Source organism: Trachemys scripta, chromosome 6 (genome assembly GCF_013100865.1).
Source record: "Trachemys scripta elegans isolate TJP31775 chromosome 6, CAS_Tse_1.0, whole genome shotgun sequence".
Classification (NCBI taxonomy): domain Eukaryota; kingdom Metazoa; phylum Chordata; order Testudines; family Emydidae; genus Trachemys; species Trachemys scripta.
The window spans coordinates 45,844,843-45,871,647 of NC_048303.1; the positions used below are offsets into that span (position 1 = coordinate 45,844,843).

The following is a 26,805-nucleotide window of genomic DNA, read 5'->3' on the forward strand; positions in this document are numbered from 1 at the left end:
GATACAATATTCAGGCCTGTGTATTCTGACTCGATCGTTGTAACTTCCTCCTCTCTGTTCTGACACCCACATTACTCCCTCTCCTATAATTCACTCAAAATTCAACTGCTAAGGTCATCCTTCCTCATCACTTCAGACATGTTACCCCTTCACCCCAACGGCCCCTGCATGTCTGCCCCCCTTTATCTATGTATCTTTTATTATATTCCCACACTGCTGCCAGTGACACCAACTTTAACCTAACCCAATTTGTCGTCTTTTCCCAAAATTGATTTTGCACTTTCTTCTAAAATGACTGTATACATGGAATAGCCCTTTTATACATCATCCTATTTCAAGCTCTCTTCATTTCTACCATGATACCTACAAGAAATTATGTTTTAAGTAGAGAGGCGTTCACTTTAAATGAGTGGTTCTCAACCAGGGGCATGCATACCCCTCGAGGTACATAGACGCCTTCCAGGGGGTACATCAACTCATCTAGATATTTGCCTAGTTTTACAACATGCAACATAAAAAAGTACTGGCAAAATCAGTACAAACTAAAATTTCATATGACTTGTTTATACTGCTGTATATATTATACACTGAAATGTAAGCACAATATTGATATTCCAATCGATTTTATAATTATATAGTAAAAATGAGAAAATAAGCAATTTTTCAGTAATAGTGTGCAGTGACACTTTTGTATTTTTATGTCTGATTTTGTAAACAAGTTGTTTTTAAGTGAGGTCAAGTATCAGAGGGGTAGCCGTGTTAGTCTGGATCTGTAAAAAGCAACAGAGTCTCCTGTGGCACCTTTAAGACTAACAGATGTATTGGAGCATAAGCTTTCGTGGGTGAATGCCCACTTCGTCGGGTGCATGCACCCACGAAAGCTTATGCTCCAATACATCTGTTAGTCTTAAAGGTGCCACAGGACTCTGTTGCTTTTTAAGTGAGGTGTAACTTGGAGGCACGCAAGACAAATCAAGACTCCTGAAAGGGGTACAGTAGTCTGGAAAGGTTGAGAGCCACTGTATTAAACAATAAATGTCAGCTACCCTCAAAGTATATATTTTTATACCTCTTCCACTTCCCTTGGTATGTTCATTGTTTTCTTATATTATAATGTCTTTGGGGACTGTTTTCTCATATATATTTGGACAGAACATACTGAAATGTGGGCACTAAATGCAATAAAAAAAGTAAAAGTTTGATTTTAAAAATATTAATATTTCAGATTCTTGCTGCTCTGAGTGCTGTAAGGATCTTAATATAGCAAAAGCACTGCATAATCCACAGCAACATAGACCTAAATTCTGTAGAAAGGACATCCAGCTTCTACAATATTCCAGTGATGCAGAATAAAATAGCTGTGGTGCCTTCAAGTAAGCTCAAAATTGGAGGTTTTTTATCCAATTTAAAATGGAAATGAATATCAATACATCATTCATGTAATCAATTATTAAGTTTGATATATTTTAATCTGTATGTTTTCTATGTGCCACAGATCTTTGCCATGACAACAAAAAAAGTTTTATTGTACAAGATGTCATGGGAATTTGGAAGTTTTGGCAGCTTGGTAAGGAACTTTCAGAGCTTTTGGCACTTGGGAAGATGTCGGACCTAGTTTGAGTTCATGGGATAGGCACATTAACGGAAAGAGACCACTAAAACATTTATCAATTTAATATATTAATACTGCATTTAATAGTCATTAGGTTTCAGTACCAATACTCCACTGAATAGGGACAATTTGCATGTCGGAACTATTGACTCCAAACTCAAAAAGACAACAATGCATCAATTTACACTTCATTCAGATTTAGAAGGGTTTCTTGCTTTGTTTCTGGGTTTTGTTGTTTTTTGTAAACCATAATGGCTTATTTATTTTTTAAACAAACAGAGACTTAGATTTTGGAGCACAATTCTGTGGTAAGGAGATTACACATCAACAGCTTGGGGTTACACAGGGCATTGATTTAACTCGTCTTCAAAAGGAATGCATTTCCCTTTTTTAGGTGCCAAATTTAGAGATAAAACAGTTTATTATTAGTTGCTATACAATAGGTTTTTTTAACACACTTTAAACAATCCCCCTTGAACGTTTACAATTCAAAACACTGAAGCAGGGATATGCTGCTTTTGTGACAATTATACAGCTCTCCTGCTCATCCGGAAGCTGGCAGTTAGAGACCTCTCTTTCCCATTTTCCTTCATATACTAACAGAAAATAGGGTAAGAAAATGCCAATGCACTTTTATAACATTTTGTAGATAATTTTTTTTTAGTGAGATATCAATCAAGGGTGATTATTGATAATTATTTTTCCTACGATTATGACTTATGTTGCTTGTTATATTACTATTTACGCTATAGAAATTTAGAAATTAATGAACAAATTAATTGAATCAGGTAGATATTTCTATGTTGTTTCCTGTTACACTACCATTTCATGAGTTAAGCTAGTCAAAGATTACTGCCAAATAGCTTGGGTGCTTTCAAAATTTTTGAATCTGTTAGCATGAATCTAGCTGAGACAGGTAATTCTATTTCTGACCAATTACCCAATATTTGTCCAAGACACCAATTTAAATCAGATTAGCAGTCATGAATTAGCACTGATTGGACACGGCGGACAGTAGGTAATTTTCTTTAACCATCACCCTAATTCTCTCTGGCACTAGGTTTTTTTTCCAGCTTCTAATTTCATAATTAAAAAACTAATTTCATACAAAATAAAGTTATTTTTTCAATCTGAAACTTTCCTTTGCTCCAGAAGTGTGTGTGTTGAGATGGGCTTTTGGAGAACAGTAAGACTCACTTTCCCTTATGTCAATCTTGATTTTATAATGAAATCTAGCTCCTCTTCTATTGAATTTTCACCTAAGAAAAAATGCTCAAATGAATCTCAATTTTGGTTAAAACTAAGATTAATTAAAGAAATCTCAGGGAACTGAATGCCTCTAATGATTATATTCTTATGAGTGCATGAGAAATCGTGAAAGTGATCAAACCAATCATTTTCCACAATTTGTGTTTTCCTTCTTTACATTATCAAACTACAATAATATTCTTATTAGAGTTTTAAACTTCCTTTAGCTATATCTTGTAATTATGTGGGTCAATTTTTGTTGACAGTCCTAAACCTGCAACACTTATACAAAACTCTCAATGAAGTCTAATATTCCTTGAAGAGAATTCACATAAATATTTATTTTTTTAAAAACAAAAAATTGTCCTTAAATGTCAAATCCCTTAAGTTTTAAAGTACCCTAAAAAATCCCAAAAGATTTAGAGTAAGCGTTCCACAAATCTATACTTGTCCAATAAAAATGTGTCCCTTTTGTAAGTTTCAGTATTACATCTACATTATTATTAAGAGCTCTTTTCTAAAGTCATTTGATAAACAATCTAAATTATAAAATTCTAGTTTGTGCTCTACATTATGTGTATAAGCAAGAACAACAACAACAAAAAATCTTTGCCATGAGTCCCATTAATGGTGGAAGATATGATAAAAAAAGCTAGTCTGCATTATGTTTTTGCTGAGCATTTACCCTTGATCATATAAAAATATGATACGCACATTTTGTTGGCCTAAGTGTCACGTTGCTAGTCCTGCAGCTCACTCCTGCCAATTCTGAAAATATGGTGGGCACTCTTGTTTATTGGTTATATTATTTTCTCACATCCCCATTTACTCTATTTTGATTCCCAATCTCTCTTTTCTGCTATTTTTTAAATTTGAGAATTTCACTTTACAAGGTATTATACTAGAGCCTGGGGGTGTGTTTGTTCTCACTTTATGCACAATGATCACGCTAATCTTTCTAGAACAAATATTGTTTTTACTGCCTAAGAAAAGAAATAAATGGTTTTCTTCAAACAATTAAATAATAGTACACTAAACTTTTTTTTTTAAATAGTTGACTACTGACACTGAATATTCTGGCATCTCTCTCTCTACCCTTCTTAGCTCACTAAGGCAAATGTCAGCTAAATCAAATCCGCAAAGCAGGGCTGCCCAGAGGATTCAGGGGGCCTGCGGCAAAGCAATTTCAGGGGCCCCTTCCATAAAAAAAAGTTGCAATACTATAGTAACATGTATTTGGAAATGTAAAAGATAACCAGTGAAATACATTCAAAAATTATTTTTTAATAATTTGAAAATATACAAAATACATTATTTAAAAACATTAAATGCTTTAATGGTATGTATACATTTGCAATTACATAATAGACTATCGCTGGGTGATGGTGATGGTTGGTGCCAATGGGCTGTCGCTGCCTGGGGGTGGCACTACTATTGCCCAGAGCTGGGCTCGGGGGGTGCCCAGCTCAGGGGGGCTGGGCTCGGAGCTGAGGGGGGGGAAATGGGGTCGGGGGGGGAATGGGGGCGGGTGGGTGCTCGGCTCAGAGGGGCTGGGCTCAGGGCTGGGCAGGGGATGGGGTCAGGGGGAGTGCCCGGCTCAGAGGGGCTGGGCGGGGGATGGGGTCGTGGGGTGCCCGGCTCAGAGGGGCTGGGTTTGGAAGCGGGGATCAGAGCTGGGGGGGAATGAGGTCGGGGTGTGCCCGGCTCAGAGGGACTGGGCTCGGAGCTGGGGGTCAGGGCTGGGGGTGGGGATGGGATCGGGCAGTGCCCTGCTCAGAGGGGCTTACCATGCCGCCTCCCCCTCTCCCAGAGCCTGAGCGAGCTGCGTCCAGGAGCTCCTGCCGCTCGGCCCGCCAGAGCTCCCACCCCACCACCTTACCACATGGCTCCGAGTGGGAGGACCTCAGGCCGAGGCCCGAGCCATGCCACTGCGGTGCTGTCCAGGGCCGCTCCTGGACGCGGCGCACTGAGGCACTGGGGGATGGGGAAAGGCGGAGGTGTGGGGAATCCTGCGGGGCCAGGGCAAATTGCCCCACTTCCCCACCCCTCTGGGCTGCCCTGCCGCACAGTAGAAATGAACTAATAACTGAAGTGAAAGAGACAACATGCATTTGTAAGCAGAGTATGCCTAAAGAACCTTGAAAGGGGTGAAAAATATAGCAGAGCCGTGAAAGCCATAAAAAATAGGCATACCATCACATTACATAATCAAACTTTCAAAAGTAAACACACACCGGGTGTGCTAAGATTCAGGAATAGTAAGGTAAATACTTACCTTTCTCTTATAAAATCTGCTAAATCTTTTGTTGATAGATGTCCATGTTTCATGTTATGATAGAGGACATCAAAGCCATTGTTCCTTTCCCCCTAAAAATTAATAAAAAGACTTCACAGTTTAATCAGAACTATGACACACAACTTATTAAAACAATTATACAACAAAGTATTGTACCTATACATTGTAACAGGTGATTAACTTTCACCCTCTTTGAATAGGCTGGCTGTTCCTTATGCCTCAACTTCTGTCCACCAACTGCTTTCTTGATCTGCTCCAGCCCAGCTTATTTCCTAACCACTCAATTTACAATTAACCCAATAGAGAGACAAGGTAGGTGTCCTTTAGCTGTCCTTCAGAAGAGCTCTGTGTAACTTGAAAGCTTGTCTCTTTCACCAACGGAAGTTGGTCAGATAAAAAAATATTACCTCACCCGCCTTGTCTCTCTAGTATCATGGGACAAACACAAATACAAACACACTACAAATAATTAACCCAGTAGTCACAAATGAACTCCTTGCCAAGCCATGGCCACTCTTTCGTATGCACATTTTCTATGCTACATTGAAGACCCTCTTTTCCTTGGGCTTCTGTATTACTAAACCCCTGCCATCCTAACCTCCCACACCTTGCAAGGTACTCCTTCAGTGCTGCATTCTTTCTCTGTTGTTGTTCCCAAAAAGTCTGTCCTTCATCCTCTCTTCTCTTTCCTCTACACAGACTCCCTGAATGACCTAATATACTCCCATGATGTGTTACTATCTCTGTGTTGATTACTTAAATCTCTCTCTCCAATCCACTCTCTGCTATTCTTTCCAGACTCATCTATCTTCCTGTCTTTCTGATATTTCCTCTTGGATGTCTTAACACCACCTTCTCAAAACAAGACTTGTCAAACACTGAACTCCTATTTTCTTCTGCACTACCTACCCTTTCCCTCTTCTCTATCACTACTGACCAGTCCACAGTTTTCTTGGTCACTCAAACTCACTTTTCACATTCTTCTTTCCACAAATCCAGGCCCATGCCAAATTTTGTCACATTTCCCTCTATAATATTTGGTAAAATGGCTAAAGCCATTAATCTCTCTCTTCTATCCCCTACCACCCCCCTTTGCCTATCATCAATTATATATGTGATATTTAGATTTTAGAGCACTAAGTGGCATGGACAGTTATCTTCATAATGTACCAAGCTTAAAAGGTGTTCTATATAACAATTAAACAACAATATAATAGCAATCTGAACTGGACCACCTTCAATCATCTACCTCAGTGATACTCAGACCTCAGGAACTAAATTAGCGATCAACATTACCCAAAAGAGCCACAGTAATGTGAATTCACGGTTTCATTTACTATAGTACTATATATTTCCATTTAAAAACAGTGTGACAGGGGAAATATTTAGTGTATATTATTCTCACAGCAAAATGACTGACCAAGTATTATTATTTTATCAACTACAATTGATTAATGACACGGTAAAAGCATCTTGATTAGTTAGTAACTTAGATTAGTTACTAACACTGGTCTACAATTTTTGAGAAGTCGTCTGCTTCAGAGATAAAATGTGCTATTTATTATGTATTTTGATGTGCTGAATTCAAATATGACAATTAAAACAACTGATTGGCTACTGTTTCTAAGATATTTAAGTTTTTACATTTTATGTCTATGTATATTGTGTAGATAGTAGAGTTTTAATCATAAATTGTAAACCTAGGTCTTTTCATGTGTTTATGGTTGCTTTACATGATAAGATTTCACCTGTCCTGTTTATGTAACACTTTAAAAATCAGCAAAAGGCTTATCTAAATAAAATTTATTATGAAACAAAAGGCAAAAAACTTATGTACATAGTTTAGTCCTATTCAGTGTCTACTCGGCGCTTCTTGGCTTGTCTCTTGTATTCATTAAATGGAGCATCTCTTGTCACTGTCCAGCAATAGTCTGCAAGCATTGACGGGCTCCATTTGCCCTGATAGCGTTTCTCCGTTGTTGCAATGTCCTGGTGAAATAGCTCACCGTGCTCGTCGTCACTGCTCCGCAGTTCGGTGGGAAAAAAATCTAGATGAGAGAGTGCAAAAAATGCATCTTTAGTGACATGTTGCAACCAAGGCTTTTGTATGCCTTGAGGAGATTTTCCACCAACAACCTGTAGTTGTCTGCCTTGTTGTTTCCGAGAAAATTTATTGCCACTAACTGGAAGGCTTTCCATGCCTTCTTTTCCTTGCCACGCAGTGCAGGGTCAAATGCATTATCTCGAAGAAGTTCACGAAACTGAGGACCAACAAAGACACCTTCCTTTATCTTAGCTTCACTTAACCTTGGAAATTTTCCACAGAGGTACTTGAAAGCTGCTTGTGTTTTGTCAATGGCCTTGACAAAGTTCTTCATCAGACCCAGCTTGATGTGTAAGGGTGGTAACAAAATCTTCCTTGATTCAACAAGTGGTGGATGCTGAACACTTTTCCTCCCAGGCTCCAATGACTGTCGGAGTGGCCAATCTTTCTTGATGTAGTGGGAATCTCTTGCACGATTATCCCATTCACAGAGAAAACAGCAGTACTTTGTGTATCCAGTCTGCAGACCAAGCAAGAGAGCAACAATCTTCAAATCGCCACAAAGCTGCCACTGATGTTGGTCATAGTTTATGCACCTCAAAAGTTGTTCCATGTTGTCATAGGTTTCCTTCATATGGACTGCATGACCAACTGGATTTGATGGCAAAACATTGCCATTATGCAGTAAAACAGCTTTAAGACTCGTCTTCGATGAATCAATGAACAGTCTCCACTCATCTGGATCGTGAACGATGTTGAGGGCTGCCATCACACCACTGATGTTGTTGCAGGCTACAAGATCACCTTCCATGAAGAAGAATGGGACAAGATTCTTTTGACGGTCACGGAACATGGAAACCCTAACATCACCTGCCAGGAGATTCCACTGCTGTAGTCTGGAGCGCAACAGCTCTGCCTTACTCTTGGGTAGTTCCAAATCCCTGACAAGGTCATTCAGTTCACCTTGTATTATGAGGGGTGGTTCAGAGGAGGAGGATGGGAGAAAATGTGGGTCCTGTGACATTGATGGTTCAGGACCAGAAGTTTCATACTCTTCCTCGTCTGACTCAAGTGAGAATGATTCTGGTGCATCAGGAACCGGCAGTCCTCCTTTGTGGGGTACTGGGTGTATAGCTGATGGAATGTTTGGATAATGCACAGTCCACTTTTTCTTCTTTGACACACCTTTCCCAACTGGAGGCACCATGCAGAAGTAACAATTGCTGGTCTGATCTGTTGGCTCTCTCCAAATCATTGGCACTGCAAAAGGCATAGATTTCCTTTTCCTGTTCAACCACTGGCGAAGATTTGTTGCACAAGTGTTGCAGCATATGTGTGGGGCCCACCTCTTGTCCTGATCTCCAATTTTGCCGCCAAAAGAAAGATGATAGGCTTTCTTAACCATAGTGATTATACTGCGCTTTTGTGATGCAAAAGTCACTTCACCAAACATAGCAGAAGTTATCTGCACTGTTCACACAAGTACGAGGCATCTCTGCTCACTTTGGCTAAACAGAAATGTGTCCCTTTGCAAAATCAAACACTGACAAATAAGAGAGCACGACACTGTATGATTTCTAGAGCTGATATAGGGCAATTTGTTCAGCAGAGTGATGTAAGCTTTGTTATGACTGCATCATCCATGACTTCTAGGAATAACATGATGCAATTCATATCATGTATGATGCAACACCAGCTTCAGATTGCATCATTCATTGTTTTGCCTAAAAAGCAAGTACTGTCCAAACCCAGTCATAGATTTATTCATAGATCCAGTCAAAGATGTATTTAGTCATTTCTGGTTTAAATTGAGATCCTTTCCCTTTATAACTCACTTATCCTCCGCCATTCCCAAGTCAAGGGTCGTATATACTGACCCAATAGCATATCTTGAAAACTAGAGCCAATCAACAATTTTAAGCATCATTTTCGTTCTCAGTGACCCAGAATTAGTAAAGTTTGACTACATTTATTTCAGAAGCATTTTGGCTGTAGAGCAGTTGTTAATATCATGTGCTGCAAAGAGCCGCAGGAGACACAGTCAAGAGCCACTTGTGGCTCTTGAGCCTCAGTCTGAGTATCACTGATCTACCTCATAGTAATTTTGGGGGTTTTGCGCTTTACTGGTTCCAAACAACATTAAGAGTATTACTCTTATTTTAATTTTCCGGTTACCATTCATCACATTGTTAAAAAAAAGGTGGATATAAAGATCAGCAAGTTGCAGATTGATTTAGCTGTAGTTACACATACACGTCTGTACCAATGTAGTCTTTTTACAGGTATGTAAATGGACTATCTTGCATATAGTTAAGCACAGTAAACTATTAATGGATTAACATTTTTTTTCAATTTAACACTGGTGTAGTGTTGCTGGCGCAAAGTTTCCTGGAGCTCATAGCTCAGAAAAAAGGAACAGAAAAATCTGGTTAATAGAAAAATATAACTTGTTTGGTTAACAGATTTAAGTCTTTCCACTTTATTTGTGTAGTCTTTTTGTTTCAACTACTGGTCTAACTCCAAACTGAAAAAAGTGAAATGAGAAGTCTTGGCTCAATCAGCAGTTAAGGCCAACGTTACCAAACTCAAAGCAAGAAAATCCTTAGTACTGCATACACAGGGACATAAATCAGAAAATACCTTAAGATCAAAGAGTCCATAATCAGCAAATCACGGTGAGCAGAAGCCAGAATTGTATTTATTTACTCTAGATAGGCTATTTGCAAATGCTAACCGTAGCCAATTCAATACCTACTCCCCTTCTCAGTCATCACACTGCTTTTCGCATCTAAAATGTAGACCAACATAAAGCTATAAAACAGTCCTTGAATACTGGTTCAACAATAGATGACTATTAAACTTACTACAGTTTTCACCTGACCTAGGAACTCCCATTCCTCCGCCCCCACACTATGGAGGCAATAAGGTATTAGAAACAACTCCACAGACAAGGGTTCACTAAAATTTTTAATTCAGACAGAACTAAAATTACTGTTTATATTTTCATGAGACAATTTAGTTTCCAAATTGGGCACAATAACTCTTCAGAGGACAACAGAATCTCTATACATGTGTTTAAAGTAAACCATTAATTTTTGCAGAGGAAACATTTTTAAATGTTCGCTTTATAAAATGCTGTTCTATTTTCTTCACATTTATTTAGTCTCCCCAAGCTAAACCAACACAGTCCCCACAAATTCCACAATTCACACACTAACATATTTCTAAATATCTTGAAACACACCACTTTTGAACTTAAATTTTAGAAGTTATTCCCCTTACTTTTCATAATGTGGTGGTTCTCAACCTTTTCCATACCTTAAGACCTTAATTCCCTTCACATTTAACAATACCATTTCCAATTCCCACTCAAATGCAGCTTGACAAAGTCTAAGTACAAAATCATATCGTAAGAAATATTCACGATTTTCGAACATAACTAAATGTAAAAATGAAGAGACTGAATAAATGTATGTTAAGCTACATACAGATGCCCCCCCAGATTATGCAAACCCGACTTATGTAAATCCGCACTTATGGAAAAAGTTCCGTAAACTAGAAATCGGAGGGGTTTTTTTTGTTTTTTTTTGTTTGTTTGTTTGTTTTTTTGCATAATGGTTGTGTATACGTTTCCGACTTACGCAAGGCGTTCGGGAACGGAACGCTTGCGTAAGTCGGGGAGCGTCTGTAATTGTTTAAATACATTTGCAAAAATAAAGTGCATCATCTTAGCTAATAAAACTTACCAAATTTAGTGTAAAGGCTATATCTATTTGCAAATCAACATGTCTTAATGGTTATACCAACTCCAGAAAATGAACTTTTCCTTAGGAAAATAACTAAAAAAATTTTACATCAGTGAATAAACCCACTTTCACTTTAACTCAAGCCGTCCTGTTAAGATCCCTTCTTAGTGTAGGTTCTTTGACTGGATGATAAAACGTTAATTAATTCTTCCATGAATCTCTCAGCTGTACCATGGATAAATACAGTCTTATCAGTTAGTACCTGGTGCACAGAAATAGCTAAGTGTACTTTAATGAATAATATAGAGTCTCCTATTGGCTTAAAATGAAGCAAATACTCTAGAAGGGGCTGAATAGAGGAGGCTAATGCTGGATATCTGTTAATATTTGCCCAAACAGAAAACTTTTTCCATTTGTGGTCATAGCAGCCGCAGGTTGATTGTTACTGGAATTTAGTAAAATCTGTTGAATTCAAATCAAATGGGACATTTCAAGGTCCCATGGTCCACGCTATCAAGAGTGTGGTTCTGAGAAGTAAAACCTACCACCCAAATGGGTCAGGAAATCTGTGGTTACTGAGGCCTGGTCTATACTATGAGTTTAGGTCGAATTTAGCAGCGTTAAATCGAATTAACCCTGCACCCGTCCACACAATGAAGCCATTTACTTTGACATAAAGGGCTCTTAAAATCGATTTCTGTACTCCTCTCCAACGAGGGGAGTAGCGCTGAAATCAACATTGCCGGTTCAAATTAGGGTTAGTGTGAACGAAATTCGACGGTATTGGCCTCTGGGAGCTATCCCACAGTACACCACTGTGACTGCTCTGGTCAGCAATCTGAACTCAGATGCACTGGTCAGGTAGATAAGAAAAGCACAGCGAACTTTTGAATTTCATTTCCTGTTTGCCCAGCGTGGAGGTCACAGGTGACCACGCAGAGCTCATCAGCACAGATAACCATGCAGTCCGAGAACTGAAAAAGAGCACGAGCATGGACCGTACGGGAGGTACTGGATCTGATCGCTATACAGGGAGAGGATTCCGTGCTAGCAGAACTACGTTCCAAAAGATGAAATGCCAAAACATTTGAAAAAATCTCCAAGGGCATGATGGAGAGAGGCCACAATAGGGACTCATATCAGTGCCACGTGAAAGTTAAGGAGCTCAGACAAGCGTACCAGAAAACCAAAGAAGCAAACGGAAGGTCCAGTGCAGAGCTGCAGACATGCCACTTCTACGCTGAGCTGCATGCAATTCTAGGGGGGGCCGCCACCACTACCCCACCCCTGACCGTGGATTCCGAGGAGGGAGTACTCTCAGCCATGCCTGAGGATTCTGCAGATGGGAAAGATGAGGAGGATGAGGGTGACGAGCTTGCGGAGAGCACACAGCACACTGTTCTCCCTAACAGCCAGGATCTTTTTCTCAGCCTGACTGAAGTACCCTCCCAAGGCATTATCCCAGACCATGAAGCCACAGAAGGGACCTCCGGTGAGTGTACCTTTGTAAATCTAAAACATGGTTTAAAAGCAAGCATGTTTAATAATTAATTTGCCCTGAGGACTTGGGATGCATTCGCGGCCAGTACAGCTACTGAAAAAGTCTGTTAACATGTCTGGGGATGGAGCGGAAATCCTCCAGGGACATCTCCATGAAGCTCTCCTGGAAGTACTCCAGAAGCCTTTGCAGAAGGTTTCTGGGCAGTGCAGCCTTATTCCGTCCTCCATGGTAGGACACTTGACCACGCCATGCTAATAGTAAGTAATCTGGTATCATTGCATGACAAAGCCTGGCAGCGTATGGTCCCGGTGTTTGCTGGCATTCAAGCAACATCCGTTCTTTATCTCGCTGCGTAATCCTCAGGAGAGTGATCTCATTCATGGTAACCTGGTTGAAATACAGGAATTTAATTAAGGGGACAGAGGTGGCCGTTCCTACTGGGCTGTTTGCCCGTGGCTGAAAAGAAATCCTTCCCTGCAGTTAGCCAAGCGGTGGGAAGGGAGAGGGGGCATTGGTGCTGAGCTTTTTGCGTTTGGCTAGCAGGGATCTTCCCTGATACCAACCACGCGGTGGGGGGAGGGGTAAAGCGATCATCCCACAGAATTGGAGGGGGGGGGTTAGTTTGGTTTCTGCAGGGATCTTCCCTGATACTAGCCACATGGTGGGAGGAGGGGTAAAGAGATCATCCCAGAGAATTGGATGGGTAGTGGCGGGGTTTAGTTTGGTTTCTGCTACTGAACGTTAACAGAAAAACCGCAGCACTCAACGGGCTTTGCTTGGTATGGGAAAGGAGGGCGCTGCTTTAATGAAGGTTACAGAAGCCGAAAGACAATGGTTGACCATGGCTGCATGCAAGCCAAATTCTGTTGCCCAGACCTGCGTCTGTGATCTCTAAAACCAAAGTCGCAGGCACTCAATATTAAGATGCAAAATGCGACCTTGTACCGAAATCACATGTGCTATGTAATGTGAATAGTGTTGTTCACTGTGAAAGAGTATAAGCATTGTTCTGTAAAATGTAGCTTTTTAAATACTTCTCTCCCTTTTTTCCCCTCCCTCCCACAGCTGCAAATTTTTCAAGCCTCCCTCCTCCGTCCCAAAGGCTCTCTCAGATAAGGCAGCGAAAAAAACGCACGCGAGATGAAATGTTCTCAGAAATCATGCAATCGACCCGCGATGAAAGAGCTCATCTGAATGAGTGGAAGGACATGGTATCAAAGTACAGGAAAGATGCCAGTGAACGTGAGGACAGGAGGGACCAACGTGAGGATAGGAGGGATGCTCGAGATGAGAGATGGCGGCAGGAGGATCAGAGGAGGCAGGATGCAACACTGGGGCTGCTGCGTGAGCAAACGGACATGCTCCGGCGTCTGGTGGAGCTTCAGGAATGGCAGCAGGATCACAGAGTGCTGCTGCAGCCCCTGTATAACCGCCCTCCCCAAGTTCCATAGCCTCCCCACCCAGACGTATAAGAACGCGGGGGGAGGGGGAGGCTCCATACACCCTGCCACTCCACCCCAGTGGACAGCCCAAGCAAAAGGCTGTCATTATTCTGAACTTTTGAAGTGGCCTTTTCCTTCCCTCCTCCCAAACCCCACCCGGGCTACCTTGTCAGTTCTCTCCCTCTTTTTATAATCAATTAATAAATAATACACGATTTTTAAACAATAGCGACTATTTCCTTTGAAAGCAAGCTGCGATCAAAGGGGGAAGGTGGGTTGCTTACAGGGAATGAGTCAATCAAGGGGGCGGGTTTTCATCAAGGAAAAACAAACAGAACTTTCACACCGTAGCCTGGCCAGTCATGAAACTGGTTTTCAAAGCTTCTCTGATGCGCAGCGCTTCCTGGTGTGCTCTTCTAATAGCCCTGGTGTGTGGCTGGGCGTAATCAGCGGCCAGGCAATTTGCCTCAACCTCCCACCCCGCCATAAAGGTCTCCCCCTTACTCACAGAGATTGTGGAGCACACAGCAAGCAGCAATAACAATGGGAATATTGGTTTGGCTGAGGTCTGAGTGAGTCAGTAAAGTGCGCCAGCGACCCTTTAAACATCCAAATGCACATTTTACCACCATTCTGCACTTGCTCAGTCTGTAGTTGAACAGCTCCTGACAACTGTCCAGGCTGCCTGTGTATGACTTCATGAGCCATGGCACTAAGGGGTAGGCTGGGTCCCCAAGGATAACTATAGGCATGTCAACATCCCCAACGGTTATTTTCTGGTCTGGAGTAAATCCCTTGCTGCAGCCGTTTAAACAGATTAGTGTTCCTGAAGACGCAAGCGTCATGAACCGTTCCCGGCCAGCCCATGTTGATGTTGGTGAAACGTCCCTTGTGATCCACCAGTGCTTGCAGCACCACTGTACCCCTTGCAGTTTATGTACTGGCTGCCCTGGTGCCAAGATAGGGATATTGGGTTCCATCTATCGCCCCACCACACTTAGGGAATCCCATTGTAGCAAAGTCATCTACTATGACCTGCACATTTCCCAGAGTCACTACCTTTGGTAGCAGCAGCTCAGTGATTGCTTTGGCTACTTGCATCACAGCAGCCCCCACAGTAGATTTGCCCACTCCAAATTGATTCCCGACTGACCGGTAGCTGTCTGGCGTTGCAAGCTTCCTCAGAGCTATTGCCACTCGCTTCTCAACTGTGAGGGCTGCTCTCATCTTGGTATTCTGGCGCTTCAGGGCAGGGGAAAGCAAATCACAAAGTTCCATGAAAGTGCCTTTACGCATGCGAAAGTTTTGCGGTCACTGGGAATCATCCCACACCTGCAACACTATGCGGTCCTACCAGTCTGTGCTTGTTTCCCGGGCCCAGAATCGGTGTTCCACCGTTATAACCTGCTCCATTAACAGCATGATCTCCAAAGCGCCGGGGCCCACGGTTTGAGAGAATTCTGTGTCCATGTCCTCATCTCTCTCGTTGCCATGCTGCCGTAGCCACCTCCTCCTTGCCTGGTTTTTCAGGTCCTGGTTCAGCATAAACTGCACGATAATGCGCGAGGTGTTTACAATATTCATGACTGCTGTCTTGAACTGAGCGGGCTCCATGCTTGACGTGGTATGGCGTCTGCACAGTTCACCCAGGAAAAAAGGCGCAAAACAGTTGTCTGCCGTTGCTTTCACAGAGGGAGGGATGAGGCTGTACCCAGAACCACCAGTGACAATGTTTTTTGCCCCATAAGGCATTGGGATCTCAACCCAGAATTCCAATGGGCGGGGGAGACTGCTGGAACTATGGGATAGCTACCCACAGTGCAACGCTCCGGAAGTCGACGCTAGCCTCGGTACATGGACGCGCACCGCCGAATTCATGTGCTTAGTGTTGCCGCATGCACTCGACTTTATACATTCGGTTGCCAAAAATCAAATTCTGTAAAATCGGAGTAATCCCGTAGCGTAGACATACCCTGAGAGACAAACACTATTTTGGATAGATGATGGTCTGTAAGTCATTTCTGTCTTGCCCCAAGCTGGGGCAGTCAAAATATTCTGACCTTGTTCTGTCTTATTTTCTTTATAATACTTTGAATGAGTATAGATGGGGAACACCATAAAGAAAATCTATTCCCCAGTAGATCAGAAACGCATCTGATATGGACAGAATCGTAGAATCATAGGACTGGAAGAGATCTCAAGAGGTCATCAAGTTCAGTCCCCTGCACTCATGGCAGGGCTAAGTATTATCTAGACCATTGCTGACAGGTTTGTGTCTAACCTGCTCTTAAGAATTGTCAATGATGGAGATTCCACAACCTCTCCAGACAATTTATTCCAGTGCTTAACTACCCTGACAGTTAGGAAGTTTCTCCTAATGTCCAACCTAAACCTCCCTTGCTGCAATTTAAGCCCATTGATTCTTGTTCTATCCTCAGAAGTTAACAACAATTTTTCTCCCTCCTCCTTGTAACAATTTTCAAGTCCCCTCTCAGTCTTATCTTCTCCAGACTAAACAAACCCAATTTTTTCAATCTTCCCTCATGAGTAAAGGTCTAGAAAACAAATTATTTTTGTTGGTTTCTCTGGACTGTCTCCAATTTGTCCACATCTTTCCTGAAATGTGGTGCCCAGAACTGGACACAATGCTCCAGTTGAGGCCTAATCAGCATGGAGCAGAGTGGAAGAATTACTTCTTGTGGTCTTACTTACAACACTTACAGAATGTCTGCTTCTGCTCTAAAACAAATCTTTGGACATTTTGAATTGCATTTCATTGCAAACAGATCTATCTGTGAATACTCCCAAAGAGAATATCTCATTACTACTGAATTCTTCAAGTGACTATTTGTGCTGCTGTCTTCTATTCCTGCTCAAAAGATCCACGAGCTGTTGACTTGCTCTATGGGATAAATATCATGATGAACGCACCAGTTCCACAATTCCACAGCTTCCTTGCACAGCGGTCTAGAATGAGCTCCTCCTGGTTTGCTGACATAGAACATTGCTGTCATATTATCTGACCCACTTGTATCACTTTGTCTTGCAGATGAGGGAGAAAGAAAGGACAGTTACCTGTTCCGTAACTGGCGTTCTTCGAGATGTGTTGCTCAGGTGTATTCCACTATAGGTGTGCGTGCTTGCCACGTGCTCCGGTGCCGGAAGTTTTTCCCTTAGCAGTATCCGTAGTGGGGGAGCACCGCTGCGACCCCTGGAGTGGCACTGGCATATCGCGCCATAAAGGGGGCTGCGTGCTCCTCACCACCCTCAGTTCCTTCTTGCCAGACAACTCCGACAGAGGAAAAGGAGGGCGGGACGTGGAATATACCTGAGCACCACATCTCGAAGAACGCCAGTTACGGAACAGGTAACTGTCCTTTCTTCTTCGAGTGATTGCTCATGTGTATTCCACTATAAGTGACTCTAAGCTAAACCTGATGGAGGTGGGTAGGAGTTTAAGTGTAAAGTTTTAAGGGTTACCCAGGTGGAGCACCGCCCTACCAAACCCCGTGTCATCCCTCGTTTGGAGATGATTGCATAGTGCGATGAAAAAGGGTGGACGGAGGACCACGTAGCAGCCCTACAGATGTCCTGAATGGGGACATGAACCACATAGACCGCTGATGAGGCCTGGGCTCTCGTCGAATAAACCTTCACAATAGGAGGTGGGGGAATCCCTGCCAGGTCATAACAGGTGCGAATGCACGAGGTGATCCAGCGGGAAATCCGGTGGGTGAACACCGGTTGTCACCTCATGCGCTCGGCCGAAGCAATGAACAGCTGGGGAGACTTCCTAAATGGCCTGGTTCTGTCCAGATAAAAGGCCAGCGCTCTGCGCACGTCTAACATGTGCATGCGGCGTTCCTCATTGGAGGAATGGGGCTTAGGACAGAGGATCGGGAGGAAAATATCCTGATCCATGTGAAAAGCTGCGACAACCTTCGACAAAAAGGCGGGGTGAGGGCGGAGCTGAACCTTGTCCTTATGGAAGACCGTATATGGCAATTCAGAGGTCAGGGCCCTGAGCTCGGAGACCTGGCGGGCTGAGGTGATAGCCACTAAGAATGCCACCTTCCACAAACACGTGGCTAATGGCTCAAAGGGAGGCGGGAGAGTACTAGGTTTAGGTCCCAGAGTGGGACCGGGGGTCTGGCGTAAGGGAATGCCTGATCTAACCCTTTCAGAAACCGGGCCATCATGTGACGAGAAAACACAGACAGGCCATGCACAGGGGGATGGAAAGCCGAAATGGCCACCAGGTGCACCCTGATGGAGGAGGGCGCCAGCCCTTGGGTCCTAAGGGACAGGAGGTAATCGAGGACAAGCTGGATAGATTCGGAAGAGGGAGAGGAACCTCTATCCCTTGCCCATACAGAGAACCGATACCACTTAGCCAGGTAGGTTCGACGCGTGGAGGGTTTCCAACTTTTCAGCAGGACCCTTCTCACATGCTCAGAACACCTCCCTTCCTCCTCATTTAACCATGGAGTAGCAACGCTGTCAGGTGGAGCGCGGCTAGATTGGGATAAAGGAGATTACCTTCCTCCTGGGAGAGGAGGTCCGGGCAAAGTGGCAGTCTGCAAGGGGGGGCCGCTAAGACTTGTAGTAGGGTCCCGTACCAATGTTGACGGGCCCAATCCGGGGCTATGAGGCTAACCTTCGCCCTGTCTGACTTCACCTTCTGTAGGACCCTGCCTATTAGGTGGAAGGGTGGGAAGGTGTAAAACAGGTGTCCCAACCATGGGATCAGGAATGCGTCCGATATCACCCCTTCGCCCTCTCCCGCCCTGGAGCAGAATTGTGGACACAGGCAATTCTGGGCGGTAGCAAACAGGTCTACCTGGGGAGTGCCCCACTGTAGGAAGATCCACCTAGCCACCTCCTTGTGCAGGGACCACTCGTGATGTTGGGAGAACACCCTGCTCAGTCGATCCGCGAGCATGTTGCTCTTGCCGGGCAGGTAAAAGGCCCGCAGGAGTATGTTGTGGGCTATACAGAATTCCCACAGGAGCTGGGCTTCCTGACATAAGGCCCGGGAACACGTGTCCCCTCCCTGCTTGTTGACGTAATACATGGCGGTCGTGTTGTCTGTGAGGACTCTGACCACCTTCCCTTTTATGTGCTGGCAAAATGCCACACATGCCAGGCGTACGGCCCTGAGCTCCCTGACGTTTATGTGCAGGGTCAGTTCCTCTGATGACCACATACCTGGGTCCTGAAGACCCGCAGGGGGCTCCCTAGCCCAGGTCCGAGGCATCCGACACTAGATCTAGTGAGGGAGGCGGCTCTCGGAAGGGGATACCCCGGAGCACGTTGCTCGGGAGAGACCACCATTGGAGGTCTGCCACCATCATTGGCGGCACCATGAGGACCTTGTCCAGGCTGTCCCTGGCCTGGGAGTACCGAGAGCCAACCAAAACTGAAGGGGCCTCCTCCGGAACCTGGCATGTCGCACCACACAGGTACATGCTGCCATGTGGCCTAGGATTTGAAGGCACACCTGTGCCGTGGTTACCGGAAAGGTCGTGACCGAGGCGATGAGAGCTTTGAGCATCTCGAATCTGTCCTGTGGGAGGGAGGCAGTGGCCACCCGGGAATCTAACAGCGCCCCTATGAAGCTTATGCGCTGAACTGGAATTAACATGGATTTCTCCTCGTTCACCAGTAGGCCTAGATCTGCGCAGGTGTCCAGCAGGAAATTCATCTGCTGCTGCACCAGAGACCGAGACCGGCCCTTGAGCAGCCAGTCATCGAGGTAGAGGAAAATCTGCAGCCCTTTCCTCCTGAGGTGAGCCGCCACCGCCGCCATGCACTTTGTAAATACCCTGGGGGCAGTAGAGAGGCAAAAGGGGAGGACCATAAACTGGAAGTGGTCCTGACCTACCAGAAAACAGAGGAAACGCCTGTGACCCTCGAATATGTGGATGTGGAAGTACGCATCCTGGAGGTCCAGTGCCACAAACCAATCCCCCTGGTCTAGGGATGGAATAATAGAGGCCAGGGACACCATGCGGAATTTGCAACGAACCAGAAAGCGGTTGAGAATCCGCAAGTCAAGGATGGGCCGAAGCCCGCCCTTTGCCTTCGGGATGAGAAAATACCTGGAGAAGAATCCCTTGCCCTGGAAATCCCGAGGTACCCTTTCCACAGCTCCCAGGAGAGGAGGCTTTCCACGGGACTGGGGGCCCGACTGAGGTGGCGCTCCCGGCCAGAAGGGCTAGGATATCACGCGCGGCCTGAGCTGCCTCTGGCGTCGAAGGCATGCGCACTTCAGGCGAGGCTCATGTGGACAGGATCGGACTACTCCGCTCAGCGCGAGTTGGAGGTCTCTGTCCCGACGGGGATCGTGGGCTGCCCAACTCAGGTCTGGCCTCACCCGTCTCCTTCTCTCGACGCCGCTGAGTCTTCCCTTGCTTCTTACTGGGAGAGCTGTGCCAAGTTGACGACGGTGCCTCGCTGCAAACCAAAGACGTGGTGCCGGGTGTTCTCATCAGATGAGGTTTGATCATCTGGCTCTAGATCCATCTCCTGGGGTCCAATAGGTCCCCTAAGGTCCTTCCTTTGACAATATGTTCAGGGCTAAAAGCACGAGACAATTCTGCAGCAACTGGAGAGGCACACTGATCTGGTGCATGCGACGTGCCTCAATCCGTTAGAGTGGAAAGTTTCTTAAAAGTCTGTCTAGGGTAGTGATACTCAGACAGACTCCTGAGCTGGAAGTGGCTTTTTAATGTGTCTCCTGTGGCACTTTGCAACACATGATATTAAAACACTGTGATATAACCAATCAGGATGCTTTTATTATATTATTTTTATCATTGGTTATTATTGGTTAATAATACTTGGTCAGTTATTTTTCTGTGAGAATGGTATGTACGTATTTAAGGATTCAGACCTTCCAGTTTTTTTCAGCAACAGTTACCACCCTCTGCTATAATGTGGAGAGGCAGTGAAATCAGATACTGATTTCCCATCTTCCCTGCCAATCCTCCACCAACAGATATGGCTCTTTTGGGGTAGAAGGAGAGCCGTTTTTTCACCTGGAACATCTCCAGGGAGGCTAGTCCCAATACTCCTCACATAATTTTGAAGGATTGCTTTGTGAACATTTATGGGGTAAAAAGTATCTGTTGGGTGGGGATTGTGTCAGTCTCCCCAACAAGCCTGCAGCTTTGTGTGTGTGAACCCTTCCATACACAATCATCACTGACTATTTAGGACTTCTGGTATTGCTTTCTTTTCACCCCACAGACATTGAAGATTTTCTCTTCAGCAGCTGGGCTTCATACTGATGCTTCTCTCACATTGTCATAAAGGGGTTTCTTCTCAGATGTCAGGGGAGAGAGCAGGGCAAAGAGAAAATGGGGCTTCCAGTATCCATAAATACTTCTATTAAATAGGCCCATGTAAGGATATTATTGACCCCAACTATGCATACAAAAAAGTAAGGATCACAGAAAGTGAAGTTAGCTAACTTTAAGATGATATTTCATTTCAATTTCCCTTCATCAGCAACTAAACAAATGTACAATGTTCTCATGGAAATGAAGTAGCCCTGTCAGCAACTCGAGTCTGAATTCAGTTTTTCCACAACCTGTACATAACAGGAAACCGATTACAGGAACTCCCTGTTTTGTTGAACTACTGTAATACATCTTGGAAATTTCAAGAAGAAATTCTCATGTTTTATATGTAGCAAATTTGAATTTAAAGCTTATGTTTGGTATAGTAGCTAGATATAACTTGGCTCATCTGCAGCAGTACTGATTTCCTACATTTTTAATCAAATAGTACAAAGTACAAGGACTGTCTACTTTGGACCAAAATCTTAACAGTCTATTAGCATAAAACAAAAATACAGACCTAGCTCCTACTATAAGTGTGTGTAAAATGTATCACCTCTTAAGTTTATCCTGAATTTTCCTGCACTAGACAAGACCGATACTACTGTCTTACAGTTAATGGGAAAAGCAGCTATCAACACTATTTTATCAGCAAAACTCAGCAGATGAGCTGCTAACAAACAGTAAATACATGCAGATCCAAAGCAGCAGTCCTTTCTGTCCATGATCAAACTAATTGTCTTTGATTATAGAAATTTAGAACACAGATTGTCTTGTCCCAATCAAGGATGGGTAAGATAATAAACATCTGACAAAAGACAATTATACAATTTTATCTAAGCTTTATTAGCTAATTGGTATCTTCTGAGTTTGTGCACAAGTATACTTTGCTTAGAATCTATCAAAAATTCAAATAGCAAACTGCTCCACTCCCTGACAGTAATGTGATAAAGGAATTTGAAAAATATTCTGTTCTGATACACAATTTAAATATGACTTGTTTAAGCCTAAAACAACAACAACCTTCTCTAGGAAACAGGCAAACAGACTTCTTCAAAAACTATAGATGGAAAAAGTCCTCAGACTTAACAGGATTTTATTTTAATCCATAAAAAGGTTAGGTCTCTAACTTTGAATTTGTATTAAATGAAATCTGGATAATTTCCTGTTTTCAAATCATCACTCATTTTAGTTGATGTGCCTTTGTACCCACCCTTTTTGAACAAGAAACCATTCTAGAAACCTGGGTTTAGGAGCTGTGCTCTGGCTCTGCTCCAGCTCCAGGGAAAAACCTGCAGCTCCACTGCTCCAGAGCTGCTCTGCGCTCGAGCTACAGGCTCCACTCCAAAGCCCTGATAGAAACATTTTAATTAAGACACAAAGCTACAAATGAAACAGCAGCAATAACTTGGAGGTCACAAGTTATTCATATAATGAATTCTGGTCCTTATGTTCTTGGTCAATACTCCATTTATTACAAGAACTACAACCCTATAGAGATGGTGCAAGACCCATCATGCTGTCCTAAGTAGTGCCATGACCAGATATTTCCTTTATCAACAATGGAACTGAAATTCTAGAATACTCATTCACATTCTCACACATCAATCCTAGAATGTATTTGAAAATGCAGTGCCTACATTACTGGTTATCTGTCAAGTTGTCATTCTTGAACGTTTCCGTGGAATCTACTCTACGGGAAGCTACTGGTAAAACTAAACAAGCATGTATTGATTTTGAAAAGCTTTTCAAGCTAAAAGGTGAAACCTGCAGAAGCCCACAAGGTGAAGTTGACCCAACAGATCAAATTCAGCATCCATGACTACACTTCCAGCTCCATTAGGCATATATGATACACACGACAGTGTAGTTGTAGCTATGTCAGTGGCAGGATATTAAAGAAACAAGGTGGATGAGGTAATATCTTTTATTGGACCGACTTCTGTTGGTGAGACAGGAAAGCTTTCGAGCCACACAGAAGAAGAGCTTGTCTCTCTCACCAACAGAGGTCGGTTCAATTAAAGACATTACTTAACTCGTCTTGTCACACCTATAACAGACAGTTCATTACCTTATAAACAAAAAGCTAGCCTTTTGACAAATGTTAATTATTGTATGTGCATGCAAAAGGTGAAAAAAAATAGAAACTAGGGCTATTTCCATACACACGAGAAAAGGAACTAATTGTGTTCATATTAAAATTACTCTTCCACATTCACCACAAAACAAGACTAGGAATATTTGCCTCTCTTTGTTGGGGCTCTGGTCAACTCTAAAGAGCTCATTTTTAGTATTAAGTGCAAAACTCTAGAATTAAGTGCAAAGATAAGGTTGTCAGATCAAAAACATAAAATCAGGTAATTCTAAGATTTACAATTGCCCCGGCACTGCTAACTGTCATATTCCGAAGTATGTATATTTTAAGGAATACATTAACTGGATTATGATAAGGTTTACATTTAACAAGTAGAAGAGGAGCAAAAAACAATACATCTGTAGCAGAGATCTCCTTCCTGGAACAACTTTAACATGAGATTTACTGACTTTTGAATGCTTCTCTTTGGAACTTTAAACTGTGCATGCTCGTGCCTGTACTTTCAAATATTCATAACTTATTTTAAAACCAATTCCTCCTCCACAAACTCAGTAAAAGATGCTGTTCATTAAGGTTTATTAATATACCAATGAACTAACTTATTTCACTCACACTGGTGTAAATCAGGTGACTCTGTTGAAATCAAGTGGCATTAGTGTAAAACTGGTGTAAGGAGAATCAGGCCTCAAAGTTTTAAAGTAAACTAAAACGGTTTTTTGTTTTAATTTGAGACACATTACAAACTCTTCCGATTGGAAGTGTAGGTCCTTCTGGTAGATGATTTCCAAAATCACCAGAAACAAAGCATATTCTTGAAGATCACCATGCCTACAAGCTCCTTATCCTGTCAGGAGCCAGGCTGTTAGGGAAGATTTCTTGGGATGGGACAGAGCAGGGTATCCCGGTCAGTATGAAGATCCGAGTCCAGATTCTCAGCCTGATGGAACTGGCTTTGGCCATCTACAATGTCATTTAGAACCCTACCTGACTGGGCCAGTACAGGACTGTTAGGATTATCAAACCTGTGTTGCTCCTGAGCTTCAAGACAACTACAAGAGCCTACTTCTACAGTGGATAGACATATCTTGCTAATGGAGCTTTTTCTCAGTGCTGTACGAAGACAAGTATCTTTCTATTTTGGAACATTCACTGGAAGAACTTATTGAAAAAACTCCTAATCCTGCAACCACTCCTATATAGGCAAGACTTTCTGACCCTGAAGGGATCTAGCATGTCCTTACTGTTTTATATAAACAGTGGCCCAATAGGACTTCTCAACCACAACACCTTTTGGGATAATAGTAATCTGAAAGCTCAATGCATCCAGGACTACCCTCCTATCCAAAACATTGTGTAATTGTTTTTCCTGAATACACCAAGCCCTTTGACGTGGAGCCTCTGAGCATAGACTCCCTTTCCCTTTACATCTGTGGTTGCTACAGTTTGGACAAGAGAAATATGGAAGTCTATTCCCCAAATGCAGATTGAGTTGATTGTCATCTGTTAACTGCATGTGATGTAAGAGCCCAAATTTCTTGCTTCCACTGGGATCTCAGGGTCAAACAAGGTTGCCTTGTATAGCGATGTGCCAGAGGTTTTAAAAAATGTATTTGCGGCCATTAGTCCCAACATGCATAGCATTGTTCTAGTTGTCATTAGCTGTTTCTTGCATATCTTTGGTGGGTAATTTAGTTACAGGGTTTTACACAAATGTAAATGTTTGCTGCTACATTATAACAGGAATAGAGAAAAGAGAACAATGCAAGTAATTACCCATTAGTTTTCAGGACGTTTAAACATCTAAAATATACACTTATACACAGGGCCGGCTCTAGGTTTTTTGCCGCCCCAAGCAAAAAAAGAAAAAAAAAACCACACCAAAACCCTAAACCACCCGGAATGCCGCCCCTGGAATTGTGCCGCCCCAAGCACGTGTTTGGTTTGCTGGTGCCTAGAGCCGGTGCTGCTTATACATTCAGCACTTACTTTGATCTATCCTAATAGCAAATAAGTCAGCCTGCATGTACTCTTACATCTAACGTTCACTTTTGATCTACTAACAAACAAGCGAACTGGCCTAAGACCATGATCCGATCTGGTCTGCGAGCATCACAACCCTATCTTCTTATCCACTGGCATTGTTTGATGGCTTTTTGTCAAGAACAACTGGATTTCCTGCAGCACCAAATCTTAGCACCAAGGAATAGGAATGGGGAAAAAGGATGTAATCTGAAAAGTTTTCAAAGCAAAACAAAAAACCCAAACCTTGATCTTGTAGCCTCAAAACAAACACTCAGGACACACGTGACCAAGAGCCATAGAATAAAAGGTCTGGCAGAATGATGGTTAGTGGCAAACCAGCAAAACTTTTTGAAGCCTTTCAAAAACCCTTTGGACTTTGCTTATTAAAAGCTAACTTAGGACCCTTCAGCTTGTGGTGGCCTTGAGGCTAAACACCAGTGCATGGAGTTGCTGATCTCTATTGAAAATGGTCACTGAAAGCTGGCTTTACAAACACACTCTCTCTATCTGCCCTTGAAGAAAAGGCTAGACAGGTGAGAGGCCAGCTCAAGACAATACAGTGTAATCTCAACCTTCAAGTACTCTCCAGCATAAAAAGTTTTCAAGCTTCTTCCAGGCGTTCAGATGGAACTCAAATGCCTGCAGTAGAGGCAGCTACCATCCCTGGGAGAGCAGCTCTTGCTGCCATCACACTCACCTCAAAGATCTCATGTACCTGAAGTCGGTTCAAGCATCAAAAATCAAAGGATTGATGTGCCAAGTAACCTTAAGGCTACCCAACAAAAAGTGAGGCACCAAAGCATTAGAGCAAAGGCTTCAGAAATGTAGAAATCAACTAAGTTGATTGGAAGGCAGGTTGAAACAGAGAAAGGATACTTGATGAGTGTCACTGGGGCATGGAAAAGCGCTAGAATAATAGCCCACAAGTGGCACTAGAGCCCCTAGGGGAATTCCTGCACTAACCAAGTAACTGACTACAATGTCTAGAGATCAGCCTTTATACTCTGCAAGGGTTGGTGAGAGATGGCCAGCAGGGGTTTCAGTCCTGCTACTACTGCCCACAACTATTATTAATTATTATTATTAGAATCCATTCAGTATGGTATCTTTAGAAATAAAAGATTAGTTTAGAAACATTAACCAAGTTGGTAATGATTTAATTGCTATAATCCTGTCCAGGAATGTATACAAATTCTTCTGCTCTGAAGAAAGTAGTGAACTTGTAAAACACTCGACACAAATAGACCAAAAATAATTTAAAATATTGTCCTGCTGTTGAAATAGATTCAACAGGCCTGGAACTTTGCAACCCTTTACAAATCTATATATAGCAAGGGGCGAGGTGTTACAGCCACCCAAATATCCCAGGAGAACCTGCTTCAATACAGGGTGGGAAGCACCAGTCACACAGTTCTAGTTGGGTCATACCTCCCCACACTGGAAAATATAAGGAGTA

General features: G+C 43.0%; 1 protein-coding gene across 4 annotated transcripts in view; it reads right to left on the bottom strand.

The window, feature by feature from the left end:
- Positions 1–26,805, bottom strand: part of FCHO2 (FCH and mu domain containing endocytic adaptor 2) — a 205,614-nt gene that overhangs the window by 173,282 nt on the left and 5,527 nt on the right. For all 4 annotated transcript variants that reach the window (XM_034773504.1, XM_034773503.1, XM_034773505.1 and 1 more), the window contains exon 2: positions 5,136–5,227. In XM_034773504.1, the coding sequence (XP_034629395.1) occupies positions 5,136–5,227 (92 nt within the window). The remainder of the gene's footprint in view (positions 1–5,135; positions 5,228–26,805) is intronic.